General features: G+C 33.4%; 2 protein-coding genes and 1 pseudogene across 2 annotated transcripts; 1 reads left to right on the top strand and 2 right to left on the bottom strand.

Annotated features, from left to right (window-relative positions):
* Positions 1–2,337: 2,337 nt before the first annotated feature.
* LOC140036110 (cytochrome P450 710A11-like) lies at positions 2,338–4,228 on the top strand (annotated as a pseudogene).
* A 3,944-nt stretch (positions 4,229–8,172) lies between these two features.
* On the bottom strand, positions 8,173–11,067 carry LOC113731045 (GDSL esterase/lipase At5g45910). Its single transcript, XM_027256082.2, has 5 exons — positions 10,765–11,067; positions 10,337–10,558; positions 10,094–10,242; positions 9,663–9,936; positions 8,173–8,561 (listed from the first exon to the last, which is right to left on the bottom strand). Exons 1-5 carry the CDS (start codon positions 10,991–10,993, stop codon positions 8,329–8,331), a joined length of 1,107 nt encoding a protein of 368 aa, XP_027111883.1. The 5' UTR covers positions 10,994–11,067; the 3' UTR covers positions 8,173–8,328.
* Positions 11,068–14,817: 3,750 nt separating this feature from the next.
* Positions 14,818–19,885, bottom strand: LOC113729220 (GDSL esterase/lipase At1g28580-like). The gene is made up of 5 exons (XM_027253543.2): positions 19,551–19,885; positions 19,088–19,312; positions 16,412–16,560; positions 15,907–16,183; positions 14,818–15,359 (listed from the first exon to the last, which is right to left on the bottom strand). The coding sequence occupies exons 1-5, from the start codon at positions 19,828–19,830 to the stop codon at positions 15,100–15,102; spliced, it is 1,191 nt and encodes a 396-aa protein (XP_027109344.1). The 5' UTR covers positions 19,831–19,885; the 3' UTR covers positions 14,818–15,099.
* Between the last annotated feature and the right edge of the window lie 2,255 nt (positions 19,886–22,140).

Raw genomic sequence — 22,140 nt, 5'->3', positions numbered from 1 at the left:
ATCTAATTTATATAAACCCTGGTAGCATGTTTATTGATTAGAATAGGGTTTTTTTAGTTTTTAATGCAATCAAGAAATTAAATTCTATGGGCATATCTAAGATTATTTCTTGGTTAAAAAATAGTGAGCTGACGTGCCTTAACTATCGATACGGTACAAAAAAGAAAAGCTGATTGTAATTTGGATACAGAGCCCTAAGAGATTTGGATTGTAATTTTTAGAATTTTTGTAAAGAAAAAATCATTGTAACATTTTCTGGAGATCTATATCTATATTTATTTATATGTATTAGAGAGCAAGGTTTCGATGAGAAGCCTCTACAGGCATTAGAAATCTAAATCCCCTTTTACTATAATTTTAGATTTATTTTAATTAAGTAATCCCTTCTATATCTATATGTATGAGAGGACAAGTTTTTTACGAGGAGCCTCTACAGGCGTTAGAAATCTAAATCCCTTTTTACTATAATTTTAGATTTATTTTAATTGAGTAATCCATTTTTCTTATCCTTTCCCACTTTCCAATTTACATGGCTCACTAACTCACAAAATCAAAATTTCAAAATTTTAACTATGAATGACCCACTAACCCACAAAATCAAAACTCCAAAATTTTAACTAATGGATGATAACCTCCCGTACAAAATCACATCTGTAAATCCCAAATCACGTCTAACACTTAATGACATAACTCAAATAATTTAAGAAACTCATCATTATGAAAATCATATATCCAAAATTTAGAGGCCCATTTGAATTACAATTCCCACAATTCTACATATTTTATTGTCACAATCAATCATAAAACTGACAATCACTAATTGATTTTCATTTGTCATCCATACAAACCAAATATAGTGCGAAAAAAAAAAATACGTATCATTCTCTCACCATAGATGAATTCCACTTACAAGCATTTCAACAATAACTCAATTCCAAACTTGTAAAATTACAAAGGAGAAAACAACTAATTACAAAGCAAAACCTGTACCGTAGTGATCGCACTGAAATACTTCAAAAAGGTTCAGCACGACACTATCACTTCCACCTACCTAATTTGATCCACCTACCTAATTTGATTGGTATCCTAGCAAAGTATTTTGGTCTTCAATGCCAAACTATTATGCCGAACGCAAGGAAATGTTCTTTCCTTTTGCATGAAAGATGTACATAATTAATATTAAATGAAATGTGGTTATACAATATTTTTCGTTCAAGCATGAACATCAATATATTCTTAGCGTTAGGCAACGGCTCAATTTTCTTTCATATTTTTTTTCATATTCGGGCTCTTAAATTTCAGATTTCAAGGTTCAACATGATCCAACTATAAATGACTTCAACGTCTTCATAGCTAAAGCAAGGTTGCGTACTCTACATCTTAACATTAAAAAGCGTGCCAGGAACTCCATCCTCCCTTTTAACTCTTCATGGTCAACTCTGACATGTCACTTTCCAAATGCATAATGCTTAAGAATACATTTCTCACTTATAACCAGTGACGGAGCCAGGATTTTTTTTTTTTGGGGGCCAAAATTGAAATTCCATTCAAAGATGACTAATTCATATATATATATATATATATATATATCAACTCTCATAATATAAACTAAAATTGAAAAAATTTAGGGGGGGCCAATTTTATTTTACACACATATTTACATATTATGAATTAAAATTCTCAAAACTTAGGGGGGGCCATGGCCCCCCTCTGCCCCCCCTTGGCTCCGTCATTGCTTATAACACTCTGTCATTCAAGAAGATTTAGTCAGATGAAGAAAACGTTTAAAAGCTAAAAGAACTATATGGTTAGCTGAAGAAAATTCTAAGGCAATTAAATGAAGACATTCACATGCATGTACAGATCAACCGATAATTTTCCATTTAAGGCCAATGAATTTTACCAGCCTATACAGCATTGGGACACAGAGAAAATAGGGACAAGGGGCACAAACGGTAGGTGCAACCGTTTGTGCAGGTTGTATTCATTTTTCACGGCGCGTAACTTCCATTGTACACGACGTAATTTTACAACACTTTTTTGTGAGTCCCACACATGGCGTGAAAATCGAGTTACATGGTGTAATCTGAGCCGCACAAATTTTTGGGGCCACATCGTGGCCGTGAACATTCAGTGACAACCGTTCCTGCCCATTTCCAGAAAATAGATATGTGATTGTGACATACTAGGGTAGGACGCCGACGTCATTGCTTTACTACAAAAGGCAATATCACCGGTGACGTTTAGTTTCAACATGTATACTTGTTTTTATTTAAGTTCCAAAGTCATAATGTGCTTCAAATAATCTAATGGAAACATGTAATGAGTTTCATATAGATGGCTTTTAATGTCACTTAGGTCAACTATAAATTCATGCTTGTAGACACTAGGGACTATCTAGGGGCCAAATTTTTCTTGCTGCTGATTTTAGTAGTTACTTGTGTATTGTTTCTGTTGTCTCGATTGTTCTTGTGTACAGCTATTGCTCTGTGTGCGAGTTATTTTGCTCTTATCTTGAATTCTTGATCAATAAAATTGCTAGTTATACTTACAAAAATAAAAAATTCATGCTCAGAAAGCACAATCACTTTGAATTGTTTATATAGCCCCCTTCTTCATTGCCTATTGCGCTCTCAAATATCAATCTTTTTTCTCCTTCTCTTGAAAACCTTCAAAAACACACCAGCCACAAACCAGGATTTCAGTGGGATCCATATTTTCCCTTCTGTCAGACTACACTCCATATATCGCAGCCCTTGTAGTTCTCCTTCTCATTCATGAACAAATCTCTTACATAAAGAAGAAAAGTTTCTACCAGGTCCAGCCCTGGTCCTTCCTTTCATAGGGGATGCAATTCCCTTAATTAGTCAAAAACCCCACAAAATTCTGGGATAAACAATCCGCTTTAGCTCAATCCACCCCTCTAGGAATCTCCACAAACTACTTCTTTGGTAAATTCATCCTTTACATTTATTCAACCGAACTTTCCCACAAAGTTTTTGCCACTGTCCGCCCTGATGCCTTCCAACTCGTTGTCCATCCTTTTGGCAAAAAATGTTTGCCAAAACTAACTTAGTCTATCAATTCGGCCAGGCAAACAGAGAACTTGGCCGCCGTGTAGCCCCTAACTTTACTCCTAAGGGTTGAGCCACCTATAGTTCCATTCAGCAACGCATAATTGTCAAGCACTTGAATCATGGCTTCTTCTGACAACATCAGGCCACAAACCCATCCCTCTTCGCTTCCTTTGTCGTGAAATGAACCTAGAAACCTCTCAGACGGTGTTTGTAGGGCCTTATATAAGCGATGAGGCGCGTAAAACATTTAACATTGGGTACGACTTGTTCAACGAGGTTTCGATGAAACTTCCTATAGACCTACCAGGATTTGGCTTCAGAAAAGCTAGATTATCTGTTAAGAAACTAGTGGAAATTCTTGCATTTTGTGCAGGCGAGAGCGAGAAAAAAATGAAGAATGGGGAAGATCCAACTTGTTTGATTGATTTTTGGATGCAGGAAAATAAAAGGCAAAAAGCTGAGGCTGCAGAAAAGGAGTTGCTGATATTGATAAGAAATTCGATTATACCAAAGAAGAACTTGGAGGTCATTTATTCGACTTCCTTTTTGCAGCTCAAGATGCATCAACATCCTCACTGTTGTGGGCTGTAACTTTTCTCGACTCACATCCACATGTTTTAGAAAGAGTCCGATCAGAGGTGGGTAAATATTGGAGCCCTTTATCCGATGAGCTGATCACGGCGGAGCAGCTAAAAGAAATTAAGTATACAGAGGCTGTGGTGAAAGAGGTCCTGAGAATAAGGGCTCCAGCGACACTGCTGCCACACAATATGGCACAGGATTTTGCATTGACAGAAAATTATGTCATTCCCAAGGGGACAATTGTCTTTCCATCAGTTTTTGATTCTTGTTTTCAAGAATTCCCTACTGCTGACAAGTTTGATCCAGATCGTTTCATGGAGGAAAGACAAGAGGACAAGATTTACAAGAAGAATTTTCTGAACTTTGGAGCTGGTGCGCACCAGTGTATTGGACAGAGGTATGCTGTTAACCATTTGAAGCTCTTTGTTGCAATTTTTGCTACATTGATCGACTTCAAGAGGGCACGAGAAGATGGTTGTGATGATGTTGCTTATGTTGCTACCATCATTCCTAAGGACGAATGCAAAGTTTTTCTTTCTCAACGGTGCATGAGATTTTGCATGATATAAATATTCCTGGTTATTTTTGCCACTTTTAGCCCAGGATGCAGGTGATCAACAAACACCTTGGATGATGACATACAAATTTTCTGTTTGAGTTTTATGCCATTTCCTTCTTTCTTTCAAGGAAAAGAAATATGTTAGGAGATCGAAGTCTAATTAACGATTCCCAAGAAAAAAGGTGGTATGGGTCGTTACCTATGATTTATTTGTTTGCTATATAATCATGTGTATATTTCTATTTATATAGATGTACATATACATATGTATATACATATACATACACATATATGTATATACATATACATATCTATATATATATATATATGTATATACACATATACACACATATGTATACATATATATGTGTGTATGTCTATATATATACATGTGTGTGTACGTACATACATACACATATATGTATGTATATGTGCATGTATATAGATTTAGTATTCTTCTTCTGTGGACGTACGTTTCCATATTTGTCAACAAAACATTCTCTATTTCATGAGTATAACAACCAAACCTCATGGTTAATCCTCAACCTACAGTCCAATTTGTGTTTTAAAAAACCAGCAAATAAGAGTAATAGTAGCTCCTGAAGAAAACCAATTTGATTCTCTCATTTGAACATCATGAGGCACTCCTATGGTATTAAATTTTTTACACTTTTTGGATTATCTTTTACTCTTATAGTGAATAATAAATTAGTCAAACCTTAATCAAAACACTTGTTTCTTGTTGAGAAGTTTTGATCTAATGGTTAAGGTTGAAACGTCAAAATTCAGAGGTCCTAAATTGAAATTCTTCTTCTCATTTCATAAATCCCACACTTTTCTTGTTGAAAAAAATAAAAAGAAAAGGAAAAACACTAATTCCTTTTCGTGTGATTAGAAATTTTAAGTCGTGTTAGTAAATATCCATATATGTAGCTAAGTATATAAAAAGCTACTCATCTATACTTATTTAATTTCATAAAATTCATTAATAAAAACTGATTTACAAAGTGTAAAACCAATTTCGATGAAAACATCGTTTATTAATAACTACTATTTTTTATTCGCACAAAAGTAGATACATATAAAGTCTAAGAGGCATGTGGTGTTACTTTTTGTTGTTATCATTTGGATTACCTGTTTTTTCCCTTACTACAAAAGGCAAAATAGGACCACCTAATATCTAAAAAAAAAAAATGAATGAAAAAGGACTTGTTAATCAGTAACTACCATAACATGCTTTGATTCTATCAATTGTATCCTAACCAACTGCTAATGCTTCACATTAGTTTTAAGTTGTATATCTAATCAGTCAACAAAATTTCTGCAGCAACCTAATTCCCCTGCCACATGGAAAAACTTAAAAAAGAAGGCATCCTGTCCTAACTTCAAATAACTTAATCCTCTTCCTTTTTACTTTTATCTTCTTTGTAATTTCTTTTTCTCGACCCAATGCTCTAAATTTGTACACAAATTGTGTGTGCTTATATAACTAGTACTGATAATTGTCGTCATGGGAATCAGTTTAAAGTCTATGGTGGATCGAGTTATATTGGATATCTCAAAGTTTTTGTAGTCCAAGATGAACAATCTTTTCAATCGAGATTGACCTTCCAAGCTCTATGGAAACACATATACTCACCCAAATTCTAGCTCATTAGTTTATGTTTAGTTACTTTGTTCAACCTTGGACAATTTGGATTTTTTTTTTTTTTTTTGGTGACCAAGCTCTCCAGAGAACCTCTTGACCGGTAATAAATCAACAAATTTAGCAAATGTACCAAAGGTTTTCGCCGTGTTTTTTGTGTTAAACTATTCACAACGACATACACAATGTGCAAGTTTAAAGATTTCACTTGGCTTACTTATGGCCTATTTTCAACCCCTAAATTCTTTTCTTAAATGTTCAGGTTCGGTTTATGAATAAAATCATAAACATCCAATAAAATCTGGAAATTGCATTTTAATATTTATAACAAAACAAACCCCATGATGTATTATTTATAACAAAACAAACCACATTTACCCCCCGGGGGGGGGGGGAATTCAATTTTTTTTAAACTTTAAAATAACCTATAAAAATTTCAAATTTTAGTATTGTCCTACTTTTGCCCCTCAGAATTTTAATAGAATTCTCTTTAAACTCACAATTGCTCCCCAAAAGTGTTGAAATTTTTTACAATTGTATTCACTATTTCCACAATGGTGAATCTTGAACTAAAATATATTACACGATGCTATTTTTTTCTCTTTGTATTAAATGTAATTTGCCTTATTCTATAAGCAAATGTTATTTATTTAATATATAACTTTTCTTACATGTCCTTTTTATATAAATTACAAGCCAACCAAACATTAATTTGACAATTCAATTATGTATGAATTATTTGCCTACTATATATGTTAATTAGAACAAACATCTTATGTTCTTAAGCAAAATTTAATATCATTGGATGACCTGAAAAAAAATAAATCTCAAACCATAGCCTTGGTTTACTATAACAAATATTTAATAATTCTAGAAATTTGCAAACCAACACCTTATAAACCTAAATTAATACTATCACACCCCTCTGAATAAAGATCTTGGCTCTGTCACTGATCACGAAATAAAAATTGTTAAATATTCGTGAGGTCTAAGTAAGCTTATTTTTCACCGAAGAAAAAAAAAAGAAAACAAAAAAGAACTGAAAAAGCTCTAAGTGATTAAGCTTAACGTCAAAACAATATAGATATGTCTGGTTTAGAGAGAGAGAGAGAGATATATATATATATATATGTAATTGGGAGTTTTTATTAATTTGTTATCGTAGGCCTTTAGAGCACACTGAGGGGCAAGGTGAATTAGATTAATTAAACTTTTGTGCAGCAACATCCAAATTTAGTCAGTTCAATAATTTAGCCTTGATCGATTGAACGATCATTCCATTAGAGGAGCATACATGATGAAATCAATCAATATGTATCATGCTTTATGCTATATTATTGATCTCAACAAGCAAAGCATATTTTTACAGCAATATAAATTAATAGCTCTAACGAATGTAAATTGCACAAAGCAAGTAGCCACAAAGTAAACGACAACTATACGTGCACCCAATTTAATGTGGTTAGGATATCCTTCTTAATGTCTATGTCCATTCTATGACCTCCTCCTACTTTCGAGCTGGACATTTCTTCAGGGGTGGAACAAAAGACCTGTTTAGAACGAAGACAATTCAACTCCTTTTAGACTATACCAAACTCTTCAGTTTTGGATTTTAATCCTTGGCATTAATTTTAGTAATGAGTTAGGTGAAAGTTAATATATATAATACGAGCAGCAGATAAGTCCCATCTAGGAAATTTAAGAGTATAAATTTCTAGAGTCGCAATTAATAGAAGAGATGCACCACTTAGAACAGAAGATTTTACATATGGCGTGGTAGCCGTACACTGTGATTGCACGAAACTGATAGTGGGCCTTTTGTGGGAGAGCATAGTATGTTAGTGTTTTAGCATATGCAAACTAAACCCAGTCACTTCAATTCAATGAAATTAAGCTAAAAATTTGCTATAAACTAAGCCTTATATTGTAGCTTCTTTATTACACACACATATGTGTATATATATATATATATATATATATATATATATAAAGCCTTATGTTTCTCAAGGATGAACTCTATATACAGATTCCCGGGTAAAAATTCTTAAAATTTGTATAATTTGTTATGCATCACCTTTGAAACAAAGTTTTGTAACTTTCTAGTCACTGATAAATAAGACAAAAATTATGTCTACGTAAATAACAATACAAATTTGCAATAAAAAAAAAATTCATAAGATGTAAAGTGCTAAAGCATCAGAAATATAGATGTAGTATAAAATATGTACGTAATACCCAAAAAAAAAAAAAAAGAAACATTCAAAGGTGTGATAAACTCTGCTAATTTGATTTTAGTTGTGTACAAAATATGAAGGCTTAAAATCCAAATTCACATTATTATGCACTCATTGAATAAAATTATGATCATGTCCAACTTTTACATTTGAAACATACAACCAAATCATCATTCCTAATATAATTAAGTGAAAAAAAAAGAGACAAGAAGTAGGTTTGAGAGGAAATATTTAGATTTGCTTAATGGGAGGATAAGATAGACTAGGAGAAGAAAAGGGCCCATTGATCAAGCCCATAGCGACATAACGATAAGCTGCATCCGTTAGATGGATACCATCCCAATTTGCATGAGCAGAAGGACTTGTACAAGTTGTGGATCCAGTATGACCACATCTTGCCGAATTGTTGAAATTGTACGGCCCACCTCCTCCACAACAAGCCACTAACCTATCCTCAGAAAATCCTGCAGAAGAATATCATTAAGTAACAACAGTTCATGAATGATAGTATTCTGTTATCTGTCAGGAGAAGTACTCTCCATCGGAGCTGCAAACGAATAGAGTCGAATCGAATTTTAGCCTAATCGAATCGAATCTTGACTTAATTTTATTAAAGTTAAACTTGAGCTCGACTTGATTCGAGCCGAGTTTGAGCTTGAAAAAAATAAAAAATAATTATTTTATTTTTAAAAAAATAAATAAAATAATATTTTTTCTTAATAAATAATAAAATATTAAGGATATATATAATTTTATTATTAAAATAAAAATAAAAAATATATATACTTAAAATAAAAAATAAAAAATAAAATATATATATATATATATATATATATATATATACTCGAGGCTCGCGAGCTTAATATTTTGAGCTCGAGTTCGAGCTCGATTTTGACTTGAGTCGCTCGCAAGCGGTTCGATTCGTTTGCAGCCCTACTTTCCATCCATAAATATAATGTAGACCTACTTTTATTTTTACACATATTAAGAAGTGTTAGTTAATATTTCATACGAGAGAAGACAGGGTTGGATGGTACGGAAAAAAGAGAATACAGGTGAGATGTTCGAAATTTAAAACCTTTCATTTACACTTAAAAAAAATTTTATGGGTATTTGCAGACATTGTTACATTGAAATTGAAGTAAATATAATATTTAAAATTGAAAGGGAGCCAAGTGAAATGGGAGGTTTATGAAATTATTCCAAAACAAAATCATTTATTGGTCATATTAGGGCTCATTTTGTTTATGTAACTAGTCTTATTTTTTCCTTTTTTTTGTTGCAGTGAATAGAAAAGTAATAAATCCGAAAAGGAAAAAGGAAATTAGATGAAATTTTTATGGCATTTTGTTTGCATGGCAAGCTTTTCATTACTGTGTTTCTTAAAAACTCTAAACATTTTTAATCTCATTTTTATCTTACAATTACATTTATAAACAAATGCAACTATAAATATTTCATAAAAACATACTTGCAATCAACACATCTATAAACGGAATAATGTCAAAAAAGCTCGAGTATTTTTTTTTCACTCACTTCTTTATAAGTTCAGAAGTAAAACTCACCATAATGCTTCGGTGAATGCACAAATCTCTTAGCTGCACCATAGTAATCGGCATAGATGATTTTGGCTTGAGGGTACTTCTGCCTTAGTTTCTCCAAGCCAAGTCTAAGTTGAGCATTGTGATACTTGGCAAAGGCATTATACACTTTCAAACACCCATGTTCGTCATATGCTGCTTTATTAGGGGTTTCAAACAGTGTCAAGTACACTGCTGAACATCCAATTGGGAAATTTCCTGGTACCACCAATTCTACGGCACCGTCGTCTATCAATGCCTAGGAGGAAATATAGACAAAAAGAAAAGAAAATAAAAAAGGATAAAGATACTCTTTTAAATCTCAGAACAAAAAAAGGAAAAAAGATTAATTGGATTTAATGGTGATAAAAAGAAAATCGAGACAGGAAATTTTAAGTACTAATATCTAAGCTCACACTTATGGTTGCAGCAATGGCTTCAACTACCACAGGGACCGTGGCTTTGACTTGTTTAATGGTTCCACCAATAAAAAATGGGTAATTATAGTCGTTTCCACCAATTTCACCCACTAGAAAGAGAGACCTCTTGAAAAAGTTTTTGCACTCTGTTGAACGAAAACAAAAGTTGGGCTGGAGAATTAGCAAAATGTACAAAAGTAAGTAGTAACTAGGAATTGATGAAAAAGGTTTACAGTTTACCTTGAGGAGTGGTGCAAAGGGTGGATTTCACCTTCTTGAACCAGCCAAGCTGAACACTCAACGAATCATTTGTCCATAAAATGGGTCCAAGCTTCTGGTGGTAGAAGAATTCAGGATCTAATGCTGTAGCCCCAGCAACAGCAAAATTCACCCCGTGTTGGAAATTCCCATCTCTTGCAACCGCTAAGTACGGTTTTAGGTATGGTAATCCATATGCATCGGCTGTCATTTAGTTGATTATCAGCACAAAACATAGGTATTAGTATTTCGTTGATCAAGCATGTTACCATATTCGAAAACAGAAAAAGCTGGACACCCATTTGACAAATCCTTTCGAGTAAACTGACTCCCAGGGTACTGAATCTTGGCCTCAATAGCATTAAAATTACACCAAAAAAAAAAAAAAGAGATGGAGAAGTAATCCTTACCAAAAAAGTCGACTACTAGGCGGCCATCTGAGCAACGACCAGTTGCATGGCGAAAGAATGTTTCCCCATAAGGAAGTCTTTCAATGACTGGAAATGCAAGTGCACCCGTTCGAAGAAAGTTTCCAGTATCAGCAAGGGAGTCACCAAAGCTAAAGATTGAGTCATACCCTAAAGAATTTGCTGATACGGCCTTCAAAAGAACAACAACCATTAAGACAACGATTTTCATTGTGCGGATGGACGATGAGACCGTTGGGATAGACCTTGAGATACAGCAAAAGGCCCCAGTCGAGTCGAATTGAAGGAAAAATGATTCTTGTGAAGGCATTAAATAGAACGTGTTGAACCGTACGTTATGAGCTGTTGATTTGGTTGTGTGATGTCAAATAAATGGCCGATCTCTTTATTTTGCTCATTTATTTCTTGCTGCTTTGCTTAATGAGGCCGTCACATCTACAGTATTTCATTTAGGCAATTAGGATTTCGAAACAGACTCAGGTAGACAAGGGGTGATGTTTTAGTGCTTGACGCCTGGATAAAAAATACGTGCAAGTTCGTGGCTGGTAACTCTTTTCTTAAATCTTCAAAACATGAATCCGAAGGACGAAAATGATAGTAGTAAAAGTGTGATAGGTTGCATTTTTAGAAGTGAAACACGACTCTTTTGTAATGTATTTTATAAATATTTGTCTAAAATTTTATTATACTTTACCGTACATTTTTAGAAAAAAAAATGCTAGTGTTAATCTAAAACATTCAAAATATCCTTTATTTTTTTTAAAAAAAAAGTTTACCTTCTCTTTACCCAATACCAGCTAATCACCAGGCAGTCTCTACCACCTGTTACTAGTCTTTACCACCAACTACTAGTACAAACCACCTTCTCTTCGCCCCGACGTCCGTCCAGACAGGATCCTCTATCCATTATATCTATTTATTTTTTCTGTCCAATGAAAAATTACGTAGTTTCACTTATTAATATTACTGATGTGGTACATAACATTGAATGCATATTTAGGGGGTGTTTGGTGAATGGGTTTCAAATTCAATAATATCTTAATTGTACTCATAGTCTTCTACTTTGCGATTTCACGCCGCACGATTCAGATGAGATTAGACAAGCATTTGAGGACTAGATCCTTGAATTTGTCATAGTTATAGTTACACGCAGTCATGTTGATTCAGAAAGTAGGCCATTCATATTAAAATTGAATTTGAAATCCATTTACCAAACATCCTCTAAATATATATTCAATATTATGTGTCACATCATCATTATTAATAATTGAAACTACGTAGTTTTACAGTCAACAGAAAAAATAGACAAATATAAAGGACAGAGGATCCGTCTGACGCCCACCAATCACTGACAGTCTCTACCACCTATTACCAGTACTCACCTCCGCCACTGATGCCTTGTGTCATGTACTTTCTTTTTTGGCATTTTTTTTTTAAATTTGTGAGTGTTTTAGACTTTTAGTGTGTCACCGTGGATGATGTTTTAAACAAATTTTGTTTTTCTAAATCATGCCAAAAAGAGGTCATTTGAATAGAGCCCCTTTTTTGAATATTTCAGCTCTGAGAGTTTTTTTTTTTTTTTCTCTCAATGAATATTTCTTTAACCTGTCCATTTTCCCTCATCTTTTGGAGAATATTAGACTGTTAAACTAGTTGTTTGTTTAATTTGAGGACCAGGCAATTTCTTAATTTTTTTATTTTCAAGTCATAATTTAATTAATTCTCATCTCGGCCATCGTCTTATTACTGCATACAGTGAAGGCATCTCACAGTAATTCAGAGAATGGCGTATTTAATGGCCAAAAGAAGTTTAGTTCTCCATCATTTTTCATAATGATCAATTTGGTACCTCATGTTTTTCCCAAAATTAAATCTTTTCATCATCTCTTCTATCGTAATTAGTTTATGGTATTTGACAACATTCGCCACATGTAACGTGACATGCTCAAATTTCCGCTAGAAAAATTAGTCCAAGTTAGAAATATAAGAGACAAATCTAGTTTTTTCTTTGTCTGTCCTTTTCTTTTTTGGCAAAATTTTGTACAGTGGTAAAAATTTTGAACTAGAGATGAATATGTAAGTTTTAGTCAAGTATCAGGGGACCAAATTGTTTAATACTAAAGCGCCCCGGGGGGGGGGAACAAAAATGATAATTATCTAAATCTTTTAAACTCAATTTTTTTTTAAACAAAATTGACTAGTAAAAGTTGTTAACCACAACTCAATTATATTGACCCGTTCTAATCTGCCCTTTAATAAGTAAATTTGGGTATGCAATAAGTTTTGAATGAATCTAAATAGGTGACCCAATTAAACTCATTTAATTGGTGAATAGTAGATTGATTCGGCTCAGTCATTTATATCCATTTAATAATAATTATACATGTAAACTTAATTTTTAGTGGGGGTTAAGTAGATAAATTGAAATTTTCTATCACTTTTTTTTTTTTGTCAACACAGGGGTGTTCGGGTCAATCCTTACGGGGCCCGACTAATCCCCTGCGCCTGAAGTACCCCGCCCCCCATTTTAATAACAATACATGTGAAAAATACAATACAATTTCATTATTTCTTGTTAAATAACATGTGAAAAATAAAAAAAAATATGTAAAATTTTAAGTAAGTCATAAATGGGTAATTGGCTATACCCTCACCCATTTATTAAATGTGCATAAATGAGTTGATCCATTTTGACTTATTTATCAAATGAATAAAAATGAATTAACTTAATTATATCTATTATTCAATTATGATTCACCCAGACTCGTCCGAATCATCAATTTTGACACCGCTACTCACTCGGGCCTTTTACAATTCATTCGCATAATGAACATTGACAAATTTCTTACTCGTACACGTGATTTTGGACGTATCAAACCCATGTCATGATTTTCGATTCTCATAATTCTAAAAATCTAAAATGCGTTATGGTTGTCATCATTTTCCAATACGAAACTCTATGTTGACTTACTCAACCTGAACGGGTACATGTTTAATGAAATTCCTACTCTTCTAGTTGACATTTATTAATATTCAATCTTCTAAGGCCATCCACAAAGTGATTTGTGGCATTAAATGACGGATTTCCGTTTTGCGTGAAGATTGATTTAAATCAACTCATGGAGTTGACATAAATTTGAGATGCAATAGCATTATTAGTCATGCTGGGTTGGTGGGCTGCTGCACCAATTTCATTAACCAATACCAGAAAATGTTCAAAAAGAGAGGCTATTAAAGACATTGGCAAATTATTATTCTGAACCTGAGTAGACCAAAAAAAAATCCTTATATTAAAAAAAAAAGAAGAGGAATTCCTAGAAATATGTCTTAAGCATAAATATTATATAGCTTCCCAATGTGTTTGAGTGAATGACTATTACAATAATTTTGTCAGAAAAAAAACTCCAAATTTGAGCAATCAACCTAAGGAATGGATTAACCACTGAGGTCATCCCAGTGACCAGAGAGGATTTTTAGAGTTTTTTTCATTCAAAATTCAAATCTTGTGCCTGACAATTAAGAGTTGGAAAAAAAAAACGTAGGAATTTGAAACTGATTTCCAGTTGGCATCATTATTTGTCTTCCATTGAAGACAACAAGTCACACAACAGAAGAGAGTCCAGAGACATGCTAAAGGCCTAAAGGACACAAGTTGTTATATGACTTAGTGAAGGCCCTTGAAACTCAAACACAACCCGAAAGAGCCCAAAAGACTTGGTAGATTTATTCAGGGGAAGAAAAAGAAGGAAGGTCGTTGCTTTATTTATGATCGTTTCAATTTTTGTGTTGATGGTAGTATAATATTTGGAAGTTGCTAGTATTGTTTTGGAAGAAAAAAAAAAGAAAAAGAAAAAAAATGAGTAACGTAACAGATGAATGTGTTGATTTTTCACCACTATAGATTGTATTAAATATTCTACCTCATTTGACGTCCATGAAGTTACAATAGGCAAAGAAGTTTTGGCTGCCTGCTAATACTTTTATGTCACTTCCAAATAAAAGCTATAATAGTAGGATTCAATTAACTAAATCAACTCAAAGTAACATACACACAATACATTCAAAATTTTTTTCATCAAATAATTTATACACACAATACATTCTTTATATTTATACACACAATACATTCTTTGTATTTATACACTTTTCTAATTCATCTATAATTTTTCATAAAATCAACATCTAAACGAGTGTCACTAGACCTATGACAGTAATACAAGTTAGGATTTTGAGCACTTTAGTATATTTTTTGGTGCGAAATTTAGTATATTTTTGTTACAGATAAGATAAGAAAAGAAGGGACTGCCTCACGAGAAGCTAGTATGCAAGCCGGGGATCTAAATTGGTGGATGCAGGACTGCAAACTGTATTAATAGGAGGAGTTGAAGATAGTCCTTCAAGCAGCCCTCGGGCTATCCACCTGTAAGCAGCTTCTGTCAAGTGCAAACCATCCCAAGAAACATACAAAGACGGGTCATCACAACTAGTTGCTGGTTGGTAGCCACAAGGCACAGAGGAATTGTAGTTGTATGGGCCTCCAGCTCCACAGCAAGCCTTGAGAACTTCTCCTTTGAATCCTGTGCGACGACAATTTTCATCAGTTGATAAATTTAAAGCATGGATCAACTCAATGATAGAGCCAAGTTTAAACAAATAGAAGCTGAAGTCTTTGTTTTGGAAGACTTCCCAAGGCTTACAAAGTTAAATTTGTTGAAAGAACTGCAGTTTGATCCTCTCTATTTCTGTGCTTCCCGTTAGAATGGTTATATATAACTACCACAACCGTAAATAATCAAAATGACCGAAATCATAGGTCATAAAAAATTTAGTCCTGAGTTCAAATCTCGCTCCATACGAAATTTTCCTCCCATTATTAGTGTATTTATTTGTAGTGTTGCAAAGTTATAATTCCCCGTATGTGTGGGTTGGTTTATTGAGTATAATACCTATAATCAATAAAACCTATAATGTCAGCTACTATGGTTTCAAAAGAAATGTGACGCTTATTACCAACCTTAACCCAATGATTAGCAAGTTCATAATCGTTTTTTGCAAGTATATACATGTATGTGTGTGTGTGTGTGTAATGTGTAATGTGAATGAAGTTGAAAATTAGAGAAATACCATATTTGTTTGGAAAGCGATATAACCGCATCGCAGCGCTGTAGTAATCAGCATAGATAATGGTGGCGTGAGGGTTAAGTTCTCTAATGCGATTCATTTCTGATTGAAGAACTTGATTATGGTACTTTGCAAAATTGTTTAACCACTTAATGCAACCAGTATCCGTGTCGTAGTCTTGCTTCTTGGAACTTTGATAATAAGTCAGGTAGGATGCCGAGCATCCGATTGGAAAATTCCCTGGAACTACCAAAGTCACTGCTCCAAGCTCAATCAACTCCTGAAATCATTAAACAAGTGTTTATTATTGATCATGTTCGCAAGAAAAATATAAAGGAGTTTCTAATACAACATTATTCTCATTGAGATTCTAATGCAACAAATGCATGCTAATTACTCATGCACGCAAGGAAAAAGGTTATAGAGATTCCGATTTCGTATTCTTGTTTAAGATTAATTAGCCACATGCCCAGACCACTGTACTCAATGAGTTAAGTGCAGATCTTACTTGGATAGCTGAACTGATAGTTTGCACGACGAGAGGAACAAATGACTGAACCTCTTCTATGTTTCTTCCTTGAAGAAGTGCATAATTATAATCATTCCCACCAATCTCTCCCATTAGAACTAGCGAGCTTTGGAGAAAATCCTTGCAATCTGGTCATAAAAGCACATGATTGGACTGATACATGTTAAAATGAGAAGTTCTTCGAAAAAAATAAAAAGAGAGGTCAAAATACTTAAGAAGCAGAATTTGGGCTCGAACTTCTAATCATTATTTAAAAATGGCAATTTTAGAGCCATCAAATCCAATGTCAACATCTGCATGGATACTCTTTTTACTCATATTCTTCTTCAATTCAATTGTCCTTTCTACAACATGAACAATCCATGCTTTAAATGATGTGATTTAGAATTTGATGGTTGGAATTAAATTCGTGGGCACAAATTTCACAAATTTTTAATAAATGACAGAAGTTATCGCTGTTTTTACATGTCGTTATCTTAATGTCTACGTTATTAATTTAGTGTCTACGTTTTTGTGTTAGAGTCTACTTTGCATGGTGCAGTTGTCACTGATAAAAGCAGAAACCCTGAATCCTTTTGACAACATGAAGGTAGGCCTGAAACGTCTCTGAATGCACTAGCCTTTCATTGTTGTTTCTTCTAGTAAAATTCCATTTTTAAGGAGCAGAAGATTCGTATTAGTACCAAATAAGTATTAAAAAATCGGGATAAGAGATAATTACTTACTAAACCGATTACTTAATTAATGGAGTATCAATAGTGAATAACTTGTGCAGTGGAGATTTTTCAAAGTCGCTATCCTAACCTAATGCTTTGAGATTATGCCTTTTGCATTCATCTTATTAAATGGCATATAAAATTTTGATGCTCACAAGTATTATAAAAAATGAGTCAATAAAGTGGGAAATATTTCCCTTAATGTCACGGCTATGTAGCGCATTACGACGGCTCACCTGCTCTGTTTTGAAACTCGGACCGGACCGGCCGGTCGAACCGGGAACCGGCCAAGTATCCGGTCCGAGTCATGGTAAAAAACCGGAAATTTAAAGCCCGGTCAAAAATCGGATTTGACCAGGTTTGACCCGAAAAAAATCGGTTTTTCCGGTTCAATGGGCATTTTTTTTAAAAAAAAAACTCAATCTTTTCAATATTATGTTTTGGCCCCCTAAATTGTTAAAACTTATTAATATACCTCAAATATTTCATACTTTATAAATATTGTCCTAAAATTTGATGTTATTTTTCAATTAAATTCATAATTTTAATTCTAAACTTGTTAATATTTATTAAATAACATAAATTGCTACTTGATTGTTCTAATTTCTTTGTATTTTCTTGTTAAATATATTTGAAACATCAAATATATATGAATATACCTTTATTAATATTAACATATTATTAGATATTTTATATATAATATTTTAATTTTTAAATAATTTTTATTTATGACGTCATCCGGTTCGACCCCTATCGACCCCCGGTCGAACCCATTGACTCCTGACCCCTGACCTCGGCCGAGTCGATACCCGGTCCGGTTCTGAAAACATAGCTCACCTGTCCTCAAATATAAAAAAGATTTATTATTAATTGCTGACCTGTTCCGTAGTGGCGCGTTGGTCCACCCGAGTCCTTACTTTCACTTACCGCTGGCGGACAACCACCATAGGTTTGTTTATGACCACAAAATTTTGGGTGGATCTTTCGAATGTTTTATTTAGGGAAAATCGTTCAAAATACTATTCATATTTTACTAAATAAATTTTTTCATTCTTTATTTTTAAGATATTAATTTTAAATTTTTTAAAAATTTAAAATTAGCATAATTTAGTCCCAAACTTAAATTCTCGATCACTTTTTAGACTAAAATCACCATGTGACCTACATACAACCATTTTTTAATATACAAAAAGGCCAAATCCACTTTTTAGTAGAAAAAATGAATATAAATTAGATCAGATCTCTTTTTTTTTATGATAAAAATGAATATGGATTGGAATATTTCTTTAACTATAAATAGGATCTAATATTTTTGCCTCTAAAAAATGACCATATGCGGGTCACGTGATGGATTTAAGGTAAAACGTGGTCGAGATTTAGATTGAAACCAAATTTTATCAATTTGATTTTCTCAAAATTACCATTTTAAACGTGAATGGCGAGAAAACTCATTTGGTGAAATGTGATGGGCATTTAAAATGATTTTTCCTTTTGTTTACGAAGACAGTTCATTGCAATGTTAAAGAGCATACTAAATTATAAATGAACAAATTACCTAATTACTCACTAAACTTTTGGAATGATGTAGCTTTGATCACTCAACTTTTATGAGTATGAAATTACCCACTCAACTTCCAAACATATATTTTTGACCATTCCGTCTGTTTTCACCAATCTCTCTTTTTGGACCAAAGAATCTATTTCTCAATCTTGAATCACTATTTATGTCTTATTTAGAAGATAAACAGGAGATAAATTACGGGACATGAATTACCAAATGAGATGGTGGACGAATCACGTGGCAAATGTAAAAGAATCTAGTTAATGTGATGTCTTAGACCATTTAAGAATTTCTTTCCCACATTACCGCTGCAATAATAATGATGATAGCAGTAATAACAAAATGGAATACAAGATGCGAAAGCACGCATCTACTTGCCTGATTTCTTGCAAAAAGACTGCAACATATCTTTGAACCAACCCAACTCAGTTGCCAAAGACGCATTGGTCGCAGGATTATCAATTCCTCTTTCCCGGAAAAATGAGCCATCGAGTGCTGTAGCTCCTACTACTGCAAAATTCACGCCTTCGAGAAAATCTAAACTTCCACTTGTATCTTTTCTGGCAAGATACGGAGGTAATAAAGGAAGCCCAAGACTCTCAGCTACCAAGCAAAATTTTCAATCCATTAGAAACTAATAGATCATCAGACAAAGCAATGACTATCTATCTGATTAAACTGTTGCTTCATAATCATAACTGAAAAAACTGCTTAAAAAAAGTAGAAGTGCAAATGTGACCGTGAGAATCAAACTTTTTTTTTTTTTTCAGGTAAGAAGTGAACACTTATTAACACCATCAGATAAAGTAGTCCATGTAATGCCTGTTGAATTTTTGCATACCAATGAAATCGACGACGAGACGGCCATCGGAACAACGACCTGTAGGATGTTGAAAGTAGGTTTCTCCGTAAGGTGGCAGGGACAAGTGAGGAGTATCGGACGATGAGGAGGGGCTGTCTAGGTGGAATAAGTTGCCTGTATCAGCGAGGGAGTCACCAAAACTGATTATGGATTTGTAGCATATTCCGGCTGATGCACTTACTGTAATTGATGAGTTTAAGAAAGTAAGTATGATTATTGTGAATGCAGTTGTTAATGGTGCGAGAGAAGTTGAAGCCATATTTTGCTACTGTAAAGGTTAAAGAAGTTGGAAGATCTTGGAATTGGTACTTTCCTTCAAGCAAGGAAGACCTGCGATTTTAAAAGGTTTCTTGGACCCTCATCCAAATTTTATAAATAAATGGTTAGAGGACGTCACCGATCATATCTTCACATTATCCACCTAATATATACATTATCCACCTAATATATATATATATATTGTAATGTTAAGCATAATTTTAATTACATACAATTTTATATTATTAGATGGCGCGATAATTTTTGCAAATACCCAATCACAACTGTAGATGCTTTTAAAATTTTTTTCTTGTAAAACTGAATAAATTGAGGTACTTATAACAAATGTTTACTTATAACCATTAGAGGAGAGCTATCCTGTATTGTCATTACAATAATTATTAGGTAGTGGAATATTATAATTTGTCAGATAAACAAAACTTCTTTGAGTAGGTCAAGTTTATGGGTGCACTAGGATTCAATAAATTACTATGCTTAGTTGTCAAACAATATAATCAAATGTTGTTCAATCAAATTTTGTTCTTTAAGCATCAAATACGCACCATGTCATGCGAATTGCAAGAGGACGTCAAGTCACTACCAACCATGACATATGTACATTTTTTTTTTTGCTATCTAAGGGGTGTCCATTAGGCACTCGTTAAAATATATTTCAGATGTTATAATTTTAAAAATATAAGATTAATCAGAGAAAATAAATAAATACAAAGAAAAGTAAATAAGATTAAATAGAGAAAATATATAAATACAAGAGAGATTAATAATTGTAGTACATTATATGCGTGGTAGATCAGATGAATTTTAGGTATGTTAATGAATGCCCAATGGGTACCCATTAGATAAACCACTTTTTCGGGTTTTGTTGGGCACCAATTAACATATATAAAATTCACCTAACCTATCATGTATATATGCATACTAACAATTACTATTTTCTCCTGAATTTATATACTTTTTGTATTTAATTTTACCTATCCTCTATTGTATTTATTTAGTTTTTAAACTAATCTTACATTTCTAAAAATATGACACCTGAAATATATTTTGACGAGTGTTCAGTGAGTACCCGTTGGACAGACTTTTTTTTTTTTAATGTGCGGCAAGAGATATTATAGGCTCTGCTGATGAAGTGCTATTGGAAGTAAAAGATTATCCCTTCAACTTGTATAGATTGTATAGAAATAAAAAAAAAAAAAAACATTAACCCTTAAAAAAAAAGATTATCCCTTTAACTAGTATAGGTTGTATGGCAAGTTTTTGGTTACTGCTATGTAGCATACTGTGCTACTGAGGAGGGGGAGGACAAAGCCACAAATAGTGACCGGTGAAAGGCAATGATTCAACCTTGACCTTCCACCTCCACTAAAACTTAAAGATGTCTTGATCATTAACAGCCCGATGGGCTGTTGACACGTCAATTTATCCTTTCAATTTGTAGAATCTGTTCCAAACCGATTGGTGACAACTATAAGCATTGAAAATGCATTTACCGTTTGTACAGTGCTAAATTAAAAGTAATCCATCACAGTTTCGAATAGTGATGAAGCCAGGAATATATAAAAGGGGACGACTGATGACTGTTGATACAAATACTTTTTAAGTCTTAAAAAGAGTAAACATCGAATTTTTTCATAGAGAAAAAGTAAAAGAAGAGAGCCAATATATAGTCTTAAATCAAAATTTTAGGGGAGGCAAGAAAGGATTTCTTAGAAAAAAAAATTGAAATTTTCCATAAGAATTAAAATAAATTTTTATTATTCAGGGGAGCGGGGCCGTTGGCCCCTGTTGCCTCGACTCTTGAGATTTACTACAATCTGACAGCAATTCATGCATCCCTTAGAAAAAAGGCCATTGTCCCCCGGCAAAAGAAATATTTTTTTTTTTTTGAGGAATTCCCTGGCAATTGGTACATCAACAAAACTTTTTTGAGCAGCTAAAGTTTATAGGTGCAATTTCGTTATACGATCATGCGTTGTTGTCAAACGGTCAAATGTCTTTTATGCTCACCAGAAGGCCACGCATTGAATTGACTCTCCTTAGTAAAATCACTCTTAAGTGGGGTGTTCACACTTCGCAATTGAGATCACACACTTAGTAAAATCACACTTAAAATAACCGCCGTCCAATTGAGATCAAGAGTAGGATATTGGTAAAATGGAATTCTAGAAAATTGATTACATCTCAATCATAAAATTTGGTAAAACAGTTTGGGGATGAATGTTGAAATTCGATTCCGAATTCTCGATTATCGACTGAATTATCGAATTTCATATTATAATTAAATATTTTA

Source organism: Coffea arabica, chromosome 2e (assembly GCF_036785885.1).
Source record: "Coffea arabica cultivar ET-39 chromosome 2e, Coffea Arabica ET-39 HiFi, whole genome shotgun sequence".
Classification (NCBI taxonomy): domain Eukaryota; kingdom Viridiplantae; phylum Streptophyta; class Magnoliopsida; order Gentianales; family Rubiaceae; genus Coffea; species Coffea arabica.
Note: the sequence above shows the minus strand (reverse complement) of the source record. Positions and strands in the feature narration are given on the sequence as shown.